This window comes from Brachyhypopomus gauderio, unplaced genomic scaffold, assembly GCF_052324685.1.
Source record: "Brachyhypopomus gauderio isolate BG-103 unplaced genomic scaffold, BGAUD_0.2 sc139, whole genome shotgun sequence".
In the NCBI taxonomy this organism is placed as follows: domain Eukaryota; kingdom Metazoa; phylum Chordata; class Actinopteri; order Gymnotiformes; family Hypopomidae; genus Brachyhypopomus; species Brachyhypopomus gauderio.
Window position 1 is genome coordinate 356,547 of NW_027506960.1, and position 21,350 is coordinate 377,896.

Here is a 21,350-nt window from a genome sequence, read left to right on the forward strand (position 1 = left end):
CTAAAGTAGTGTATGTGAGTTGAACAGAATGGGGGAGGGTTTTTGACTGAGAGGACAGACTGTCACCAGGAGCCATTGTTATTTTGACTCGGGGTGGCTTGAAACGAAAAAGCAAAAGTCAAAAGCATTCAACAGTGCAAAGTAAACTGAACTAGTGTGTGAGTGTGTGTGTGTGTGTGTGTGTGTGTGTGTGTGTGTGTGTGTGTGTGTGTATGTGTGTGTGTGTGTGTGTGTGTGTGTTGGAGTGCCGTCTGGGACAAAGACTGAAAAAGGAGATTGTGACCGGGGTGAGAGGACACCCTGTTCAATGCAACACACATGTGAGTGGACGGGTGTCCTCGCCTGAGGGCAACGTCATCATGTTTTCCACACACATTTTTAAAGCTCAATATCATATTTAAGAAAAAGAGAGACCTGATAAAAGAGATGAAAGCACACTGTTTATGTGTGTGTGTGTGGTGTGTGTGTGTGTGTGTGTGTGTGTGTGTGTGTGTGTGTGTGTGGGGTGCGTGTTTGCGGTGCGTGCATGTGTGTGAGAACGCAAGTGAGAGAGGGCGGTGAAGATACAATCAGCATCAGAGCCAGCTGTGCTTTAATCCAATTTCCACCCGAGTAGAAGCAGACCCGTCTGCACCTCTCTGAGCTGCTCGGAGGAGGTCTTTAAGGAGCTTCCCTGGACCAGAGCTCAGCTCTCACCTTCAGCCAATCCCACTACAAACCACACGCACCCACAAGTGCCAGGAGGTGAGCATGGGTGACTGGGGCGCTCAGGGTTAAGGTGATTAGGCTGAATAAATAGAATAATTAAATAGAACTAGAAAATCAAATTTAGCTTCAGCACAACCACTGTATGGACAGGGTTAGGGGTCGGGTTACTTCCCTGTTTACATTCAATGATACTCCCTCTGAAACACAAACATGTGCAAACACTCACTCACACATACACACACACACACACACACACACACACACACACACACACACACACAGACACATCACACACACACACACACACACACACACACACACACACACACACACACACACACACACACACACACACACACAGTCAGACACCAAAGAAATTTTGACTGATGCTTCTCACTTTTACACTGGCCTGAAATCAAAGGATTTAAATAAGAAAAAAAAATGTATCAAATCAGACTCCACAGACATTATACAACTTCTATATTCTATATAAATACTCTTAATAAATGCTCTATAAATAAATTGCCTATATAAATACCACATAAATAAATAGACTATATAACTACCCCATAAATACCATATTAAAAAATCCCCTAAAGTCAATACCCTATATAAATACCATTTAAATAATGCTGTCACAATAATGTTATTAATGTGCTCTGTCTTTGGCATGACCTGCCATAGAATTATAGCTACAGTATCTTGTTTATTCTGAAACAAAAAGTATCTACATGTGAGACCCTCGATCCACCCACTCCCCAATTACTTTCTTACAATGTATACAAAACATTCTTCAAATGCAGTACAGGCCATAAAAGACGTATGAAAATAAAAGATATGTCAGCCGCAGCTGCTAAAGCCACGCAGCACTCTGGGAGCCACGGTGTGGTGCCAGAGAGGAGCACCACTGGGTCGACCCGCTGCTCCCAGCCTGACAGCCACAGACAATGTGTGGAGAGGGTCCCCAGTGCTGACAATGGAGCTTAGCTGCTGTGTGTGTGTGTGTGTGTGTGTGTGTGCATGCGCGCATGCGTTAGAACTCAGTGTCAAAGCCAGGGTAACGTGCAGCTCCAGGAGGTGGGGGTTGGGTCGTAGTGGAGAACTCCACCTGCACACATGTGTCCCATGACCAGAGGAACAGGCCGCAAGAGCAGATCCCCAGCACCAATGATACGGTAGGACCTCCACCCTGCACCAGCCTCCACCTCCACCCACATTCATGTACTGTCTCGCACTTATATACATTCACACCACGAAATCTACACAAATCTTTAACAAATAGGGATCAATTGGGCGCAGTAACCTCACGACGGCTGCGGTGGACACGCTCTTCTCCAGGGGGCGCTATCCCTCCACACTAGACGTTTACCATATGGATCTAAGGCCGGCCCACAGTATGCTGTTCGCCGGGTCGATGTTTTGCAAGTGGGTATCAGGACCCAACACACTCTCCCTTCTGGAAATGGACCAGTACACAGTGGTGATAACAGCGTGTGAATGGGAGTGAATGGGTCTCGTGTGCAGTGCTGGAAATGGGGCCACCTCCATTCACACACCACTATCGCCACACAAAGCAACATTCACTCAACGGCATGAGCCCGACCTCTGCCCTCTCAACAGCACTCACGGGTTCAGGGTTTGCCTTAAGAAGAGAAATCCGTAGGTTTGTGACATGGTGTTTTTCATTGCAGATTCAAAAGTTCATATTTGTAATAAAAAAAGATCTAGTACAGTAAGTAAGAAAGAATATCTGTGTCCAGCATCATGACAAGCAAAAGAAATGGACACAAATGGACTGTAATGACCTCAGTGCGTCTGTTTTCATAGTCAGTGTGTAAATGCTTGTGAACGCACTCTGGGTCTTCCAGACATGAGCTGGATCACAGTGAGGTCCTCACTGAGACCCAAGAACTCCACCCTGTATGTTATTCGGTGCAGAAATATCTACATACCAATATATGCAAATATCAGTTTAAGAAACATATAAAACATGTCACGTGTATTGTAATGTCAAGAACAGAATGCAGGAAGGCAGGACTCAGGAGTGCTCTCATGTGTTTTATATGCTTCATGTACATGTACTTTTTTTCCAATCTAAAAGCATTCTTAATACTAACAGTGTATGGAGACATGGTAGAGGCAACAGAACAGGTATTCCTTGGGTCCCGTACTGCCACCTAGTGGACTTACATATTAGCCTGAAGTTTCTGAATCGTGGGACTTTCGCTCTCGCGGGAGAGCGAATTGTAATTGTATACTGTGCATTGCTTTAAACTTTTACATATCTACACACAGCAAGTCGCTGTATTGCATGTCATATAAAAAGAACTCCAGGAAACATTGTAATCCATAAGAAACTCCATAAGAACTACATTTTAAACTGTGACGTCTGCAGGTTCTATTCTAATTGTATTAGCGTCATAGGCTGTAATCTGCACGCGCCTTTTGCTTGCGCAGCCACGACGAATTAATGACGCAGTGAAGTAGTGAAGAAGCGTTCTTAACATCTTTAAAAGTAGCACAATAGGCGTAGATCTGTCCAAAATTATTTTATAAAAATGTTTGAAAAAACAGAATGATGTGAGCAGGGTGGCATAGCGTACTGTATCACGAGAACACGTCTATTCAGGACAAAGGAAGTAAAACTTTAATTTGGAAGACGATGTGCAATGGTTCACTGAATCAATATGACAGTGGGAAGTGAACATGCTGAATACATCTCACGAGTTTGACTCCAATTACAAATCAAAAAGACATAGCCTATACTATTTTATAATATTTTGGCCTAACTGTGATGATTGTTTTAATAGATATCATTTAAATATTTAGGTTATATGGATCCAAATTATGCCTCAAAATTTCTGAATACAAACAAACAAACGGCGGGATTTTGAAAAAAAAAGAACAAAAGACATAATTTTAATTTTATTAAAAATATTTGTTATTTTTAAAAACACAATGCCGTTTCTTTCCGTACAGTATACAGAATGAGATTCTTATACTGAATCAGAAAGGTTTGGACCCTATTTTAAAATGCCAAAAACTTGTAAATTGTTAAATCGCTTGAACTTTTATTTAACTGAAAAACAAATTTTCAGTGTTTCACAGTTCAACCTAATTGTATTTTGTAAATATAAAAAACAATATAAATTCATGAGCAGTTTAACTGGTACCTGATGAGGTCGTCTAGTTTGGACAGAAGAGAACTACCCCAGGGGGATCGTCTTTGGGACAGCACTTTGTGATCAACTTCGTGAGAGAATTGTCAGTCAATTCAAAGAATGTTTCACAGGAGGATCGCAAAGAATTTTGGAAATCAGTCATTTTAACCCAGTCCACTGCATAATCAAGAAATGCCAGCTGAAACTGTGTTGTGTAAAGACGATGCCATACAGTAATTTTGCTCAGAAACGCCATTTTGCGGGACCAAAGTCACCTGAGACGTACCGCAAGAGCGTGGAAACGTGTTATGTGGTCAGACGAGTCTTTGTTTTTCCGAAAATCGGATGATGGGTTCCACGTGCCAAAGATGAAACAACATCTGTGATGTCACGGCATAGGTGATCTGCATATACGTGAATGTGATGCGGAGGGTTATATCAGTGCACATGCTGCCGTCAAGATGACGTGTCTGTTTCAGCAGGAAACACGCCTTATTCTGCACGAGTTACAATAGCGGGGCTTCACTGTCCGGCAGTGCAGACCTGTCTCCTATTGAGAAAGCATGAAGAGGACAATTAGACAGCCATGACCTTGCGTACAGCCACAATGGACACAACGTCCACCTGCAAAACTGCATGCGCCAATTAATATCTTAAATTCTCGAATTTCAAATGTCTAAATTTGTTTATATTTAACAAACGTAATTAAGTTCGTCATCGAAAACATTTTTGTCAGTTATATGTTTAAAAGAATGAACAAATTACATATTTCAGTGTTTTTTTTTTTTGCATTTTTAAAAAGTGTCCCAACTTTTCTGGAAATGGGATTTGTAGTTTTGCTCGCTAAAATCAAGAAGGTCTTTTTCAGACTTTCCTATCATATAGGCTATAAATATTTCCCCTGCACTCGTATAGTTTGGGAAAGCCGTATAAAGCAGTGAGCTCCCGTGTTGACAGACTACTGCTGGACAACAGACGCATGTTGCAGGACAAATATATCACGTTTGAGCACATTTTACAACTGCGTTTCTATACGTAATTTATGAACGACGTTTAGCCTACTTATTGTGATTAAATTGACCTGCCGCTTAAAATCAGCCTGTAGGCCTATATCAGATGAGAAAATTCCCGAGATTATATTTCAGCGAGGCTGAACTATTTCACTTTGTGAAAAAATGCCCAACGTTATGGGGAACAGAGGAGAGGAGAAGTTTTAAGAGGTGGCCGCATCTGTTTAGGCTATATGAGCAGACTCAAGTTTACGGTTATCCGATTATTCAGACTGTTGGTCTGCCTAGGGAATGTAATGGACCCGTTTGACCTAATACACAGAACTATTTAATCGATGGTAAAATAAACAGTAACCGTGACACTCTTAACGGTCATCCTCGCAAACTTAATAACTGTAACTCCTCATGTAGACCAGTGCAGCCCTGCAGGCAAGAACCGGGCAGAGAGGAAAGTCCAACTGAAGTCGTTTGTCAACGTGTTTTGACAGGAAATCTTTTTTTTAAATCTTGCTAAGAAATAGTTGAACTATCACACTACTTTTCCAAGTCATGGGGCACATGCATTTTTACATGTGAACTGCTTTATATTTAGATGAAATATTCTTCTTTCTACTTTGCAGCTAATGAGGCGGATACAGTGTGTCAACTGTACCAAGTACGTCCCAGCAAACAAGAGGCCAATAGTGTAGTAAGAAACAAACGGGCATATAACACCGTGTCAGCTGACTAGTGGGAAATATTATTAAATGAATAAGAGTTATAAATCGCAGTACTCCAAAGGAGGCGAGCAGCTCCCTGAGTGTCTCACTAAATCAGCTGCTCCAAACTTCACAGTAACGTAAACACGGGATGGAAGGACCGTCCGTTCAGAAATGAGACGACAGTGACTTTTATTACTACTGTATTACCACAAAGAGATGAAGGGTTGAAGTGAGTAGTTAAAAACGTAAAAACGTTGCTGTTTAATAAGTGAACAACAGGCCTAAATACTGAAGCGTTAAATGCTTTGAGGAATTGGCTGTAACTTGAGTCTTAACAGTTTTAAACCATATGGTGCAGATGAATCGAATAACTTCTCACAATGCTGATCTTTAGAAAAGAGAACCCCAAAACAACAACAAAACAAACAAAATGTAGCCCAACTTGATCATCCCGATCAGCACAATCCATCACATCGGACCTCCTGTTTAGGGGACAGACGAGTGAACGTCCCTCAGTTAGAGCATCACTACCACTGCTGTAGGTCGAGGCCTACAGACAAATGTGGGGACCTGTGTTTGTAATTTGTTCAGGTCTATAAGTTCAAAAATCTTTTGCTGCTTGATTTTGTTCAATTGTTGGGCCATGGTTACAACAAGCGGTGTAGGACAACATCCTCTGTGAGGGTAATCTAGTTTAATCTCGGTCAAAAGATGCGTCTCACAAATCTCACAAAGACTAATCTGCGAGTTCTGCCAATATACAGGCAGGGCTCTCAAGTCTCACGCATTGAGCGTGTGACACACGCATTTGACCGTCTTCACACGCTCACACGCCACACCTCCGATTTCACACGGCGAGAAAAAAAATCTAGTTTATTTACCTCCGATCCATATCTATGTCGCCCTCCACTGGCGATCGATCGCGATATACAACGTATACAACCCCCCCCCCCCCCCCGTCAACAACTCTCACACTCTGGCATGAATCCAAAACTTGAGAGCCCTGATACAGGTTAGAAGCGATGCTGTTTACTGCAATTCAGTAATTCATTAAACATTAAGTTACTTATTAAACGTCATTTGGATGTTTATTTGCGAAGCATCTGAACTCAGCACTAACGGGAATACTTTATCCTTTGGAAAGTTAATATTTCAGAGAGTTCGTAGGTCATAGAGTTCATAGTTCAAAATGCTGGCAAATGTCTTTTCGTGTGTATCGTTTCAGTAGGCTCAGTTTGAGTTTGATTAGAAACGAACGCTCTTCTTAGGTTCTTAAGAGATTGTGCATCTATTACAGTAAGTGTTTGAACTTTGTTTAGCTAAATATTGCCAAATGAATGTCTGGCGTCACTGGTGGGCGAAGAGTTGCGTAGTTCTGCAAATGTGTCTTTCTGTACGTTGATGACTTGAATGCAAATGGTTTGTGTTCTTTAGAGATAGGTTGCTAGAGAGAAGGATAGAGAGAGAGATTGCTGCATATTTACGTACTTGAAAATGAACGACAATGTTAGTGACTGATTTGTCATTATTTTACGTAAACGAATTGCAGACTTGTTCATAATATGGACGCTAGGCGCCATCTAATGGAAAACTTGGTGTGGTCGTCGCTCCTTCTGGTGATACCTGCTTGTGGAAAGAATTAGAATCACAGAATTGTAAAGCATTGTATCTGATTGCCTTGCATTTGAGTCTGAGGTACCGCAGTGTGCAGAGCTTTACAACAGGATCACTGAAATGCTTTTGTAGTTCAACACACCAATAACAATAAGGTTATTAATAATAAGGTTATTAATAGTAACCTTATTGTTATTGGTGTATTGACTCTATAACCTTTTTGTTATTGGTGTGTTGTCACATGACAACACACCAATAACAAAAATGTTATAGAGTCAACACACCAATAACAATAAAGTTTTGGAGTCAACACACCATTAACAATAAGGTTATAGAGTGTGTGTGTGCACAAAGGTAACACTACTGATAATGTTTTTTCATTTAAATTTTGCATTTTTGTTAAAGGTAATGCAATGTATTTAATCTCACCATTTGTATAACAATTTGAGTAAAAAATTGAATCCTTGGGAATATATATATATATATATATATATATATATATATATATATATATATATATATATATATATATATATATATATATATATATATTATTAGCCCCCTAGGAACTTTTAACTATTCCCCTAAAATACTGGCAATTCTTTGCAATATACATAACATTTCATATAGTAAATTATTAATCCATGATATAGGCCTATTTTGGTCCACTTTGGAATGTAAAATAATTATTAAATATTTCTTTATGAAACAAATTGGTGAAAACTGAGATGGTCAAAATTATTAGCCCCCATGTGATTTTGTGTTTTCAAAGCCAATTAACTGGGTTTCAAACCACACCTGACCAATCAATTAGGTTTGAAAACACACCTGAGCAATCAATTAGCACTGAACCTTATTTAAGTGACTCCAAGAAGCAGAGTTAGTATTGCTTGACTGTCTGAATAAAAGGAATACTCTAGGGTTGCTCTATAATTGTTGTAGGAAGCAATATCATCATGCCAAAAAGAAGAGAAATCAGTCTGGACCTCAGACAGAAGATAGTGGACCTTCATTTTCAGGGGGAAGGATATACTGCCATTTCCAAGCGTTTCTTGGTTTCTAGAACAGCTGTGCGTTGCATCATCGCAAAGCACAAAAAAACAAAGTCTGTTAAAAATAAACATGGCCGTGGTCGAAAACGCAAGATTTCTAATACTTTGCAGGGAAAAATAATCAGAGATGTCAACAAGAATCCCCGGACCTCTGCAAAGATGATTGTTGCTGAATTTGCTTCTTCTGGACTTGATGTTTCACGCAAGACTGTTGTGAGGGCTCTTCGTGGTGGACTTCGTGGTCATCGTCCAAGAAAAACCCCATTGCTCTCACAGAGGCACATCAAAGCCAGACTGAACTTTGCCAGAGACAATCTGAAACATAAGGGTGAGTTTTGGAAGTTTGTCCTTTGGTCTGATGAAGCCAAAGTTGAGCTATTTAAGCATATGGATGCTGCTTTTGTTTGGCATAGGAAGGGCGAGGCCTTCAACCCTAAAATACTGTCCCTACAGTGAAACATGCTGGTGGAAGCATAATGCTGTGGGGCTGTTTTGGTGCTTCAAGGACAGGAAACCTTGTTCGGCTGCATGGGACCATGAAAAAAGAGGATTATGTGGAAATTTTGAAGAACAACATCAGGTCATCAGCTGCCAGTCTAGGGTTAGGTCGTCACTGGGTTTTCCAACAAGACAATGACCCAAAGCACACATCAAAGTTGGTCAAAACCTTTTTGAAAGACAACAAAGTCAACGTTCTGGAGTGGCCCTCTCAGAGCCCTGATCTCAATCCTATTGAGAATCTGTGGAGGGAGCTCAAGGTTCGGGTCCATGCTCGGAGACCAAGCAATTTGCATGATCTTGAACAAATTGCCAAGGAAGAATGGGCTAAAATCCATCAGGAGACATGTGCCAACTTGGTTAGAAATTACCAGAAAAGATTGTTGTCAGTTTTGAATCACAAAGGCTACACTATTGACTATTAGTTGTCAGAGGGCTAATAATTTTGATCACTGCATTTTTTGCTTTTTTCTTGTTTCAGTGAAGCAAACCAATAAAAATGTTTATTTGACCTTATGCAGATGTTGTCTTTGTTCTTGTGGACACACAGAAACTATAAAGACTCAAGGTTATGGCCCATGTCATTGGAAGGATAAAGGTGGTTTTATATGATTTCATAAGGGGGCTAATAATTTTGACCTTAACTATATATATATATATATATATATATATATATATATATATATATATATATATATATATATATATATATATATATATATATATATTCCCAAGGATTTAATTTTTTACTTTATATATATATATATATAAAGTAAAAAAGTCTGAAGATATACAAAGTCTGAAGATGCGTGCTGCCCCACATGAACCACATGATCTTTGGTGTGCCAGTAGTTGTTGGGAAGCTTTGAGGCATGTTGGAATGTTTTGGTCACTATTCTGCTGAAGTGTGAATCCCTCACAGTTTCCTCCCAGAGGGTTTAGCCTGGCTCTCAAGAACTGAATGATCCTTTTCCTTTGTTAGGGTGAAGTCGAGTCTGGGCAGGTGTCCAGCGTCAGAATACGTAGATCTCAGATGTGAATATTCCCACCACCATGTTTCACTGATGGTTGGAAATACTCAGATATAAATATCTCTCCTGTTCTTCTTACATAAGCCTGTTACTGCCATATATGGCAAACATGAGTTCATCAGTTAACAGGCCTTTTAATGTGAAGTGTGTGCCTGTTTTGCCTGTTCTAAACCATCTGACCTGTTCTCTTCCTGGTTTAGACTTTGACAGATTGTTTATTAGGTGAAGTTTCTCATTCTTTATTCAGCACGTTCTACGTGTGTCCAGATGTCACCACTCCACTCTCATAGAGCTTTATATGGTGTGGCCAGGAAGGAAAACCATTTACAAATTCGTGTATTCACGTATACAGGCTAGGAATTTTCGAACACAAACTGCGTAATCGGCATGTCTGTGCAAGCGTGGTGCACAGATGCCGGTGGCATGTGTTGGGTGTGACGGTGCGTGCTGTGTGTCTCTGCAGAGAGGAGGGCCTGCAGGAGGAGATGACCATGGTGTGTCTGAAGGACTTTGAGGAGTATGCCAGGCAGCACCTCTCCAAGGCCACGTGGGACTATTACGCCGCGGGAGCGGACGAGTGTTGCACCAGGGACGATAACCTCCAGGCCTACAAGAGGTAGGGCACCTCCTCCCACTGTGACCTGTGACCCCGCCAGGGCCGCGTGTCACAGGAGAGCAGCACGTGGGCGAGCACCAGAGGAGATGCTGACCAGTGTGGAACAGACGCATTACCTTTTATGATAGAGAAATGTTCAGCTCTTCCTCTTCCTCTGCTCCTCGTCCACCACCAGGATCCGACTGAGACCACGGATCTTGCGTGACGTGTCCATGAGTGATACACGGACCACTGTTTTGGGAACAGAGATCAGCTTCCCGGTGGGCATTGCGCCAACGGCGTTCCACTGCCTGGCCTGGCATGAGGGCGAGCTGGCGACTGCCAGGGGTGAGCTGGGCACATGTGGGCACCTGACCGTGGTACTTGGTCTACACACTTCACGGTGGACGTTGGCACATGCTTACTGACACAGGAGCTTCCTGTTCTGTGTAGTATATGATTTAATGGGCTTGTGGGGGCAGTTTGGCAGTGTTTGTTTTTTGTATGGGTTTTACCTTTTAAGAGCAAGCCTGTGACAGTATGGCGTGTCCACTAGGTGGCGATGCGGTAATATTTTCTAAAAAGGTTGATCTGGGGCATTCTTTTTGTTTGTCAATATTTTCATTCCTCTCACTTTGTCCCTCTTTCTCTCCCTCTCTTCATTTCTCATCCTCTCCCTGTCTCTCTCTCCTTTCCTCTCGATCCCTCCCTCTCTAGCTACGGAGTCTCTGAACACCTGCTACATCACCAGCACATACTCCACCTGCTCGGTGGAGGAGATCTGTGCAGCAGCGCCCAACGGTTTCCGCTGGTTCCAGCTCTACGTGTACCGCGATCGGAACCTGTCGGAGCAGCTGGTGCGCAGGGTGGAGGTTCTGGGCTACAAGGCCCTGGTGCTCACCGTAGACGTGCCGTACACGGGCAAACGCCGGGATGACATTCGCAACCGGTTCAAGCTCCCCCCACACCTGAAGGTCAAGAATTTCGAGGGTGTCTTTGAGGTAATAGTTATATATGTATTTTAAGAGACATAGTAGTTTAAAATTGCTCAACTATTCCTGAAACACGTAATTTTGACCACTGTATTTTATTGTTTTGCTGTCCTGCTTTGTGTGTGTGTGTGTGTGTGTGTGTGTGTGTACAGGAAACTACAGGTCTTGATGAGTACGGCGTTCCCGCTAACACCCTGGACCCGTCTATCAGCTGGAAGGACGTGCACTGGCTACAGTCTGTCACCCGCCTGCCCATTATAATCAAAGGCATCCTGACCAAAGAGGACGCTGAGCTGGCTGTAGAGCACGGGGTCCAAGGAATCATCGTGTCCAATCACGGAGGTCGGCAGCTGGACGGGGGGCCGGCCACGGTGAGGGGCGGGGCCTTTTGTCTGTTGTACCATGTGAGATGCTTTGATACTCCCCTCACTCGCTCACTCTCTCTGTCTCCACCCCTTCACACTCCATCATCCTGACACAGATAGACTGTCTGTCTGAGATAGTGGACGCGGTACAAGGACGCGTGGAGGTGTACTTGGACGGCGGCGTCCGCACGGGCGGTGACGTGCTCAAGGCCTTGGCCCTGGGAGCCAAGTGTGTGTTTATCGGGCGTCCAGCTGTCTGGGGCCTCGCTTACAAGGTAACGCCGAGGAGGGCGGCTGGGGGGGCATGAGTTGGCAATTACCATCATGTGACTTTTAGCTCTGTTCCGATTGGCTGTTGCTGACTCATTTGTGTCCTGTCCAGGGGGAGCAGGGACTGAGAGAGGTCCTGCAGATACTAAAGGATGAGTTCTGTTTGTCCATGGCCCTGTCGGGTAGGTGGACACACCCCTCTGGGTCTCTGGGGAGAGAGAGGGCTGATGTCCTGCCGGGGTTGACCCTCACAAGTGGGCTGTCCTCTCTCGTTTTCTTGTTGCAGGGTGCAGGAACGTGGCTGAGATTAACCGGAACCTCATTCATTTCTCGAAACTCTGACACCAGCCGACAGTGGAAGTGAGCACGCCCACCACGACAACAACGCCAACCGAGCATGCCCACGACAACGCCAGCCAAGCACATCCACCACGACAACAACACCAGCTGGGCACGCTCACCATGACAACAATACCAGTCGAGCTCGTCCACCACAACGTTAGCCGAGCACACCCATCACGACAACAACACTCCATCACACCACCTCCTTCACACCAAACCGTCTTCCCTGTTCCACACTGTTCCTCACTCATTATAGTTACACACAAATCCAAATGTTCCATACATCATTCTTACAAATCAACTATGGATATGGGCATTCAGAAAAAAAGACTAATACACTACACTAAAAATGTATTCCAGATTATTTTAGATCCACATTATTTTGAATGAAGATGTTTAATCTACATACTATTCAATATACAAATAAAGTTTAATACACATGCTATTAAATAAGAAAATAATGTTTAATATATATGCTATTAGATAGAGGTTCTATGAAACCAGACGGCTGAGAGAAAGCTGCATTAGCAGTGAGGCTTTGCTAGCATGCTCTGTGAAAGCTTGACCTGTGTGTGTGTGGGTGTGTGTGTGTGTGTGTGTAAGAGCAGCAGCCAGATGTGTAGAGGCTGGTCAGCTCAGCAGTAACAGAGAGACTGAACTTGAGTGCTTTCTGAGGGTGGGTGTGCAGGTCGGGGTGAATCGCAGGACATTGGGCTGAGTTGGGCTCGGAGAACTTTAATCTTTGATCCGTAAAATGTGCCGGAACTAGGAGAGGTTTGGGTGGTGGTGGGAGGGATCATATCATTACTGATGATGAACTGCTTTGTGAGACACCAGTACTCAGTACAGACTGTCATTCATTACCTGGGGTCAAATGTCAATTATTGCAGCACAATAAACTCTTAACTGAGAAGCAGCTTCCTGTCAATCATTTTGTGTCTTTTCTTGGTTTTGTGTGTTTGTGGTAGGAGCCAAGTTGCAGTACGTTTGATAAGGATCTGTATGTGTTAAGGATGTGTGCATTAAGGTTCTGTTTGTGTTGAGAAGCTGTGTTAAGGATCTGTGTGTTGAGCATCTGTGTTAAGGATCTCTGTGTGTTAAGGATGTGTGTTAAGAATCTCTGTGTTGAGGATCTGTGCGTGTTAAGGATGTCTGTACGTTAAGGATCTGAGTCGTTATGTGCGCTCTGTCTTAAAGAACACACTGAGTTTTGGACAGAGTTGCTCTTCGGTGAACCTCATACTGAAGCTTTTTATACCCATTCTGTGTTAGTCTGCAGTTATTTGCAGTCAGGCTTTAGTGTGGTCTGTCGCTCTACACAGTTAAAAGCGCTCAAGATCAGAGGCCAGGGAAACACCATTGTAAGAGACAGACAAACTTGATGGAGCGCATGTTCACGCACACACACACACACACACACACACACACACACAAACACACAAACACACGCACACACACACACACACACACACACCATGTGTGCTACACTGACAGCTTCCTCTTTCGTGTCTGTTTATGGTTTTCACCACTTAACATCTGAACTTCTAGAGCAGGCTTGACAAAGCTGACGTTCTTCATTAGGACTATACCACTAAAAAGAGGAAGACACTTTTTGCAACACTGACCAAATTTCTGAGACTGTGTGTGAGATAGATAGAGAGAGAGAGAGAGAGAGAGAGAGAGAGAGAGAGAGAGAGAGATTGACCAAGAGTAAGAAGTCACACAGGAAGTCAAGTGGCTTTTGGTAAACTGCTGCAAACCTCCTTGTTCAGTGCTGATGACAGGAAGGCTCTGAGCCTCCACACACACGTCTGTGTTGGGTAAGTGCTGGGCTAAGGTAATCCTGCTCTATTATGTTTTGTACACGTGCTGCGAAAAATTTTGTACATGAAAATGTATAAAAACACATTTTGAGCTCATTACCGACATCAAACAAAAGATAAGGGGACTTTTAAACAAAGTGTAGGATAGTCACAACCTGCAGAAGACACATGAGGTATAAGTAGGACAATCGGCTTACAACCTACAGAAGAACACAGAAGATACCTGTTACATGTATCATTGTACTTCACATGTGTCTTGGGAAGATCTGATCGTCAATTACATGAAGGAAATTATGTGTTTTTGTTATCCTGTTAACATATGATGCGTGTTGATAATGTTAGCCTGTTAAAATATGATGCTTTATGTTAGCCTGTTAACATATGATGCGTGTTGTGGAGCAATGGCACATGGCAGACAATACCTCAATGCTAGACGGAACTGTCTGTCTGTCTTCGCTCTATTTAGTTGGGGAGAAGTCTGATTCTGTGTACACAGGTCATGAAGACTTTACACTTGTTACAGTAACTTTGTTGTGTGGGGTGCTCACTTCACTGTGAGACCACACTAAACACACTCATTTCCTTCTTTTAAGACACTGCTAGTGTTTTCAGGGAGATGACTGCCAAGTCGCAGTTGGGCTAACAACTTGAACATCAATCCCCAGCCAGTCAAGAAGAGTCTGGACCAGGTGTTTACACCTGATCACGCTGCAGAGTCGTATCACACTTCAGAAACACGGGGTAAGCTGAATTTCACTTCTGTTTAGGATAGAGAACATGGCTGAATGAACTGACCCAAGTTCACACACCGTGGAGTTCACTGAAATGCATAACCTTTCAACCCTCCTCCCTTCATCACAGCAACATGATGTACAAACCTTGACCCTGCTAAATTCAGTAGTTAGTAGAAGTTTGTGATTACTAAAACATCCTGCAGTCTACATGTTGAATGTCTCCACGTGTCTCTGACTCATTGATTCTCACTTGTAAATTCACTTTAACTGTTTTGTTGGGCTATTTAGCTCTGCGTGCTGAGTGACCGCTGGAAATACTCAAAGGTGTGGATGCTGAGCTGTGTGTAGATGAGGTCTAGGGGTGAGGGGGTCAGGACAGGGTCTACCTGCAGTCTGACATTACCCTAAAAGGTCCAGGAGCTTCACGGAACACATGAGGGGGTGAGCCAAACCCCTTCCTCAGGGCCTGCGTCATGCTCACCACTCCACAGAATGCTTCTTAAAGCTCTATTCTGATTCTGATGGAACTGAATAGTTCTGACGGAACTACTCTGATTCTGATGAAACTCTGTTTAATCTAACAAGCTGTGAATGACATGGTAACTACAGTTACCATGGAACTTTAGTCTCCTCATCGGCAGCTGTTATAAGTAATATTTTACTTACTTTTTATTTAGTTTTCATTAGCTTCAGATTTGTTTCCTTACATAAGCACTGAGTTTATTAATTTATTTTTGATATATCACAAACCGTAAATACAATATATTTATTAATTTTTCTGTGTATCTTTTATATTGTATGGGTAATTTCTGGCCTAGTGTGCCAATTCCTGCCAAGCAATAAAGCTTTCTCTGGCTTTATGAAAAATAAAGCACTAATGTTTTCGTGATTTGCACATTGTGGCCTTGTACCACCTTAATTTATGGCTACATGGGGCCCTGGTCATTGTCACAACTCATTTCTCACATGCAGTTCGGATCGTTTACCTGTTCTTGCCTCTGAAATCTCTGAAAATTAAGAAGAAAATAAAAAGAGTAAAAAATGGTGTTATGATTCCTCTCAGGAACAGTGGAGAGGAGGGTAAACTGCAGCGGGCGCTGTCTCGTATTGGCAGCAGGAGTCAGAGGGAGCCGCCCAGACCCCCCCCACAGGCAGCCCCGCAGCCCGCAGCCGCCTCTCAACCCCCCACTTTAGCAAGGCAACCCGAGCCGGCAGCCAGAACCCCAGTGGCCGCCCCCAAACCTCCAGAGCCTACGCCCAAGCCCCAAGCCCCGCCACAAACCCCGCCCCCAGCCCCGCCACAAACCCCGCCCCAAGCCCCACCCCCCAAACCCAGCGTTCCTCCCAAGCCGCAGCTCGGGGTGTTCAGCAGTTTCGAGCATGGAAGTGTCATATTACAGGTGAGGAAATTTCAATGCTACAGGTGAGGAAGTGTCATGCTACAGCTGAGGAAGTGTCATTAAACAGGTGAGGAAGTGTCATATTACAGGTGAGGAAGTTTCAATGCTACAGGTGAGGAAGTTTCATACTACAGCTGAGGAAGTGTCATAGTATAGGTGAAGAAGTGTCATTGTACAGGTGAGGAAATGTCATACTACAGGTGAGGAAGTGTTATTGTACAGGTGAGGAAGTGTCATATTACAGGTGAGGAAGTGTCATTGTACAGGTGAGGAAGTGTCATTGTACAGGTGAGGAAGTGTCATATTACAGGTGAGGACGTGTCATTGTACAGGTGAGGAAATGTCATACTACATGTGAGGAAGTGTTATTGTACAGGTGAGGAAATGTCATACTACAGGTGAGGAAGTGTCATATTACAGGTGAGGAAGTGTCCTACTATAGGTGAGGACATGTCATACTACAGGTGAGGAAGTGTCATATTACAGGTGAGAAAGTGTCCTACTATAGGTGAGGAAGTGTCCTACTATAGGTGAGGAAGTGTCCTACTATAGGTGAGGAAGTGTCATATAACAGGTGAGGAAGTGTCCTACTATAGGTGAGGACATGTCATACTACAGGTGAGGAAGTGTCATATTACAGGTGAGGAAGTGTCCTACTATAGGTGAGGAAGTGTCATATTACAGGTGAGGAAGTGTCCTACTATAGGTGAGGAAGTGTCATATTACAGGTGAGGAAGTGTCCTACTATAGGTGAGGAAATGTCATACTACAGGTGAGGAAGTGTCATATTACAGGTGAGGAAGTGTCCTACTATAGGTGAGGAAGTGTCATATTACAGGTGAGGAAGTGTCATATTACAGGTGAGGAAGTGTCCTACTATAGGTGAGGAAGTGTCATATAACAGGTGAGGAAGTGTCATATTACAGGTGAGGAAGTGTCCTACTATAGGTGAGGAAGTGTCATATTACAGGTGAGGAAGTGTCATGCCAACACATGCCTGAGATGAGAGAGAACTGAAAAAGCTCCTTATAGTAACAGTTTAAAAACATAGAAAGCAGATTCCAGTGTTGCAAACCCTCCCTGCGCACAAAGTGCAGAGATGTTTATTGCTATTAAAGCCACCAGTGCTCCTCCCCCAGGGCCTGGATCATTTTCGATTGGATAAAACCCTGTGTGATGTCACGCTGGTACCTGGTGACAGCAAGGAGCAGTTCTCCGTTCACCGAGTGATCATGGCTTCAGCCAGCGACTACTTCAAGGCCATGTTCACAGGTGAGCTCCTAACACCAAACCCAACGCTCCCATACCGACGTCACAAAAGCAGACGGTGTTTGCTGGGTGCAGTGGTGAGATGTTTGTGTGAGGTGTGAGTCCTGCTGCGTGTGCGTCTCGTCCAGGCGGGATGAAAGAGGAGCAGCTGCAGGAGATAAAGCTCCACGGTGTGAGCAGCGTGGGTCTGAGGAACATCATCGAGTTCATCTACACGTCCCGCGTGAGGCTGAGCCTGGCCAACCTGCAGGACACCCTGGAGGCCGCCAGCTTCCTGCAGGTCATGCCCGTACTCAGGTTCTGCAACCAGCTGCTCAGCAGTGAGGTACGTGACCTTTACGTGACCTTTTTACGGTAACAGTCAGTCTGGACACAAATTAATAAAAGAAACAATTACTACAATTGATCTTAAATGTCCCCTAGTTTTCATTCAAGAGCTTTAGTCCCTCTTGCCTGAATTAGTTCAGGTCTGAGGGAGACGCATCTCTTATGAAGCTGGTTAAGTGAACGTCACCTGCAGACTAATCTATGACAGTACTTAACACAGAATAATCATGTGTGTTGTTTTATTGTTTTGATGCCTTCATTCACTTTTGTAAAATGCAGCAAGCATTAAATGACAGTGGGTAGATCTGTGGACACTCTGACTGGAATTGGAGACGCGCAATTCTGCATTCACATCTGAAGATCTCTAATGTCGTTTCCATGGCAGGTTACCATAGAAAACTGTACAGAAGTTGAGCGCATTGCTAGCGATATGCTCCTCGAGGACGTCCAGGCCCACGTTCACAACTTCGTATGCCAGAACTTCTCTTCCCTGGTGCAGAGCGAACGCTTCCTGGAGCTGTCGGAGGCCAGCATGTCAGCGGCCCTGGCCAGCGATTCGCTGCAGGGTTTCTCGGAGATGGAGCTGTACCGCGTAGCTCGGGCGTGGCTGGCTCACTGCCCCGGTGAGCGGCGGGGTAGTGCCTACGCGCTGATGCGGCACGTGCGTTTCCCCCTCATGAGCCCCGCCGAACTACTCCAGATCTCCCAGGAGCACCAGGCAGGCGGGGGCGGGGCCGGGGGCGGGGCCGAGACGGGCGGGGAGGAGGCGTTCATGCGCTCCGACACGGCCTGCGTCAACCTGCTGCTGGAGGCCAGCAACTACCAGATGCTCCCGTACCTCCAGCCGGCGCTGCAGACGGAGAGGACGCGCATCCGCTCGGACACCACGCACCTGCTGGCCCTGGGGGGCGTGATGAGGCAGCAGCTGGTGGTGAGCCGGGAGCTGCGGCTGTACGACGAGGAGGGAGGGGGCACGTGGAGGGCCCTGCAGCCCATGGAGGTGCCCCGCTACCAGCACGGCGTGGCCCTGCTGGGCGGCTTCCTCTACATCGTCGGTGGCCAGAGCACGTACGACACCAAGGGTAAGACGGCGGTGGACAGCGCGTACCGGTACGACCCTCGCTTCGACCGCTGGCTACAGATCGCCTCCCTAAATGAGAAGAGGACCTTCTTCCATCTGAGCGCTCTGCAGGGGAAGCTGTACGCTGTGGGAGGACGCAACGCCGCTGGAGAGATCGGTACGCTCCAGGTTCATCTGCTCCACACAAAATGGCTTCCCAGAAGTCTTTGGCCTCTGAGAGCCCAAAAGTAGTATGTTTGTTAGACACAAAAAATTTTGAAAAAATTAAGAAACACATATAATAGATATAAACACATATAATAGATATAAACTAAGTGTTGTATCCAGGTCATTCACTGAGAGATTAATTATTATTCACTGATATTACAATCTACTCACATGGCTTAACTGTACTCACATATAGTAATAGAAATATCAAGTTTGTAATCATCTGGTCTTGCAGACACAGTGGAGTGTTATGACCTGAGCAAGAATGAGTGGGCCTTTGTCTCACCCATGAGCGAACCTCACTATGGCCATGCAGGCACTGTGCATGGAGGTCTTATGTATGTCTCAGGTAAGTCTCCATCTTTCCTATAGACTGATATACTGTATAATATCATCTGGGTGTAAGCCAAAACGTCTCCCATCTGTTGGTGTGTTTCTGTACCTTTACAGAGTGGCCATCATTTAGTTTACAGCTAGGAATGGCACTGTTATAAACAACTATTAGTAATTCTTCAAAAGTGAAACCGTACTCTTAGAGTATTTTTTTCTGCTGAGAGCTAGAAAAGCATCTTAAACAGGAGGTTAGACACTGTGTTTGGGGCACTCTCCTGAGGTGCTTTTACAGCTGGCTACCTGTCGCACGACAGAGCAAGAGGATTATAGCATGAAACAAAATGGCATCCCACTGCTTCAGTTTGACACCATCACTTTTGTTCACGTACAAGACGTGAGATGTCTCATGTTATGGCCAGTATGAAAGTCTGGTGGGTGTTTGGTAAGTGGGCCTTCTGCTGACATGCTTCACCACATCCTTCCTGTTCACATGCTCACAGAGCTGTGTCTTCTCACACAAGTGTGAGACGAGCAGGCCGGCCCATTCACCTGCAGATGTGAAGACAGACTGCTAGGACTCGTGTTTGTAAAATTATCCAACTGTTAAAAAGCAACAGGGGCCATGCAGGTTAATGAACTAGAGAAACAGACAAACATTACATGGTTTGGGTTTTTTGTTTAGCTGCTGACATGGTGACATCTTCACCCGATGTGCACAGTGTAAATGTCACATCTACTACCCCATAAAGCCCCTGGGTCTTTAGGTCAAAACAACAAATAGATCACAGTTCCCCCTTTCCTCCACCAGGCGGCATAACGCGAGACGCGTTCCAGAAGGAGTTGTCCTGCTACGACCCTGCCTCGGACTCGTGGAGCCGTCGGGCAGACATGACGGAACTGCGCGGTCTGCACTGCATGTCCACGGTGGACCAGCGCCTCTACGTCATGGGCGGGAACCACTTCCGTGGGACCAACGATTACGACGACGTGCTCAGCTGCGAGTTCTACAGCCCTGCGACGGACCAGTGGACCGTGGTGGCACCCATGCCCCGGGGACAGAGTGATGTGGGCGTGGCCGTGTACAAGGGGCGGATCTACGTGGTGGGCGGATACTCGTGGAACAGCCGCTGTATGGTGGACATAGTGCAATGCTACGACCCTGAGTCGGATGAGTGGGAGAGGGTGTTCAACGTGCTCGAGCCCCTGGGAGGCATCAGAGCCTGCACCATGACCGTCCACCGTCCGGAGGGGTCAGTGCTCGAAGCACAGATACAGGAGTGTCCCCTCCCAACAGCTAAGAGTTGAGAGCCTGTCTGGACAGATGGGGTCCGTCTACATGCCTGCTGCACTTCCTAAGCAGAAAGTTGGCAGTTGTGTTGACTTGACTGTTCTGTGACCTTTCAAAAATCCTTCCAAATTAAACTGCACCTGTATGCACAGGAACCGTTCTCTCTCAGTGTGGCTTATGAAACTTGGTCATTTTGAAGGTATCTGCTTTGCGGGGCGTATTGTTACTGGCTTTGTATGTATTCATCAAGGATGAACAATGTTAACTAATTTGATAGTAATATCTTTTATATTTTGCTTTTCTACTTTTGTTAACATTTTTTATATTTCATTAATAAAAAATATTTGGCTTTGATACAGTGCCTTATTTTAGCACTCACTGTACCATTTGCAACCTTTTTAATACTGAAAGTATCTCTGGAATGAAACACCTCAGGGAAATCTGGGGAGTAAACGGGTACACAGTATCCCATTACGACCATTACTGCGTCAGAGAACCAAGATCAGCGCAGGTGAGAGTACAAGCAGAGAGAGTAGGTGCAGGGGCGGC

General features: G+C 44.6%; 2 protein-coding genes across 2 annotated transcripts; both read left to right on the top strand.

Annotated features, from left to right (window-relative positions):
• The first annotated feature begins 6,748 nt into the window (after window positions 1-6,748).
• Window positions 6,749-13,252, top strand: hao2 (hydroxyacid oxidase 2 (long chain)). Its single transcript, XM_076994351.1, has 8 exons — window positions 6,749-6,876; window positions 10,239-10,391; window positions 10,567-10,718; window positions 11,088-11,371; window positions 11,515-11,733; window positions 11,844-12,002; window positions 12,110-12,179; window positions 12,284-13,252. Exons 2-8 carry the CDS (start codon window positions 10,261-10,263, stop codon window positions 12,337-12,339), a joined length of 1,071 nt encoding a protein of 356 aa, XP_076850466.1. The 5' UTR covers window positions 6,749-6,876; window positions 10,239-10,260; the 3' UTR covers window positions 12,340-13,252.
• Window positions 13,253-13,868: 616 nt separating this feature from the next.
• LOC143500279 (kelch-like protein 9) lies at window positions 13,869-21,155 on the top strand. The gene is made up of 9 exons (XM_076994352.1): window positions 13,869-14,159; window positions 14,756-14,903; window positions 15,185-15,337; window positions 15,960-16,296; window positions 17,436-17,568; window positions 17,694-17,890; window positions 18,278-19,130; window positions 19,416-19,529; window positions 20,322-21,155. Exons 3-9 carry the CDS (start codon window positions 15,330-15,332, stop codon window positions 20,816-20,818), a joined length of 2,139 nt encoding a protein of 712 aa, XP_076850467.1. The 5' UTR covers window positions 13,869-14,159; window positions 14,756-14,903; window positions 15,185-15,329; the 3' UTR covers window positions 20,819-21,155.
• Window positions 21,156-21,350: the final 195 nt, after the last annotated feature.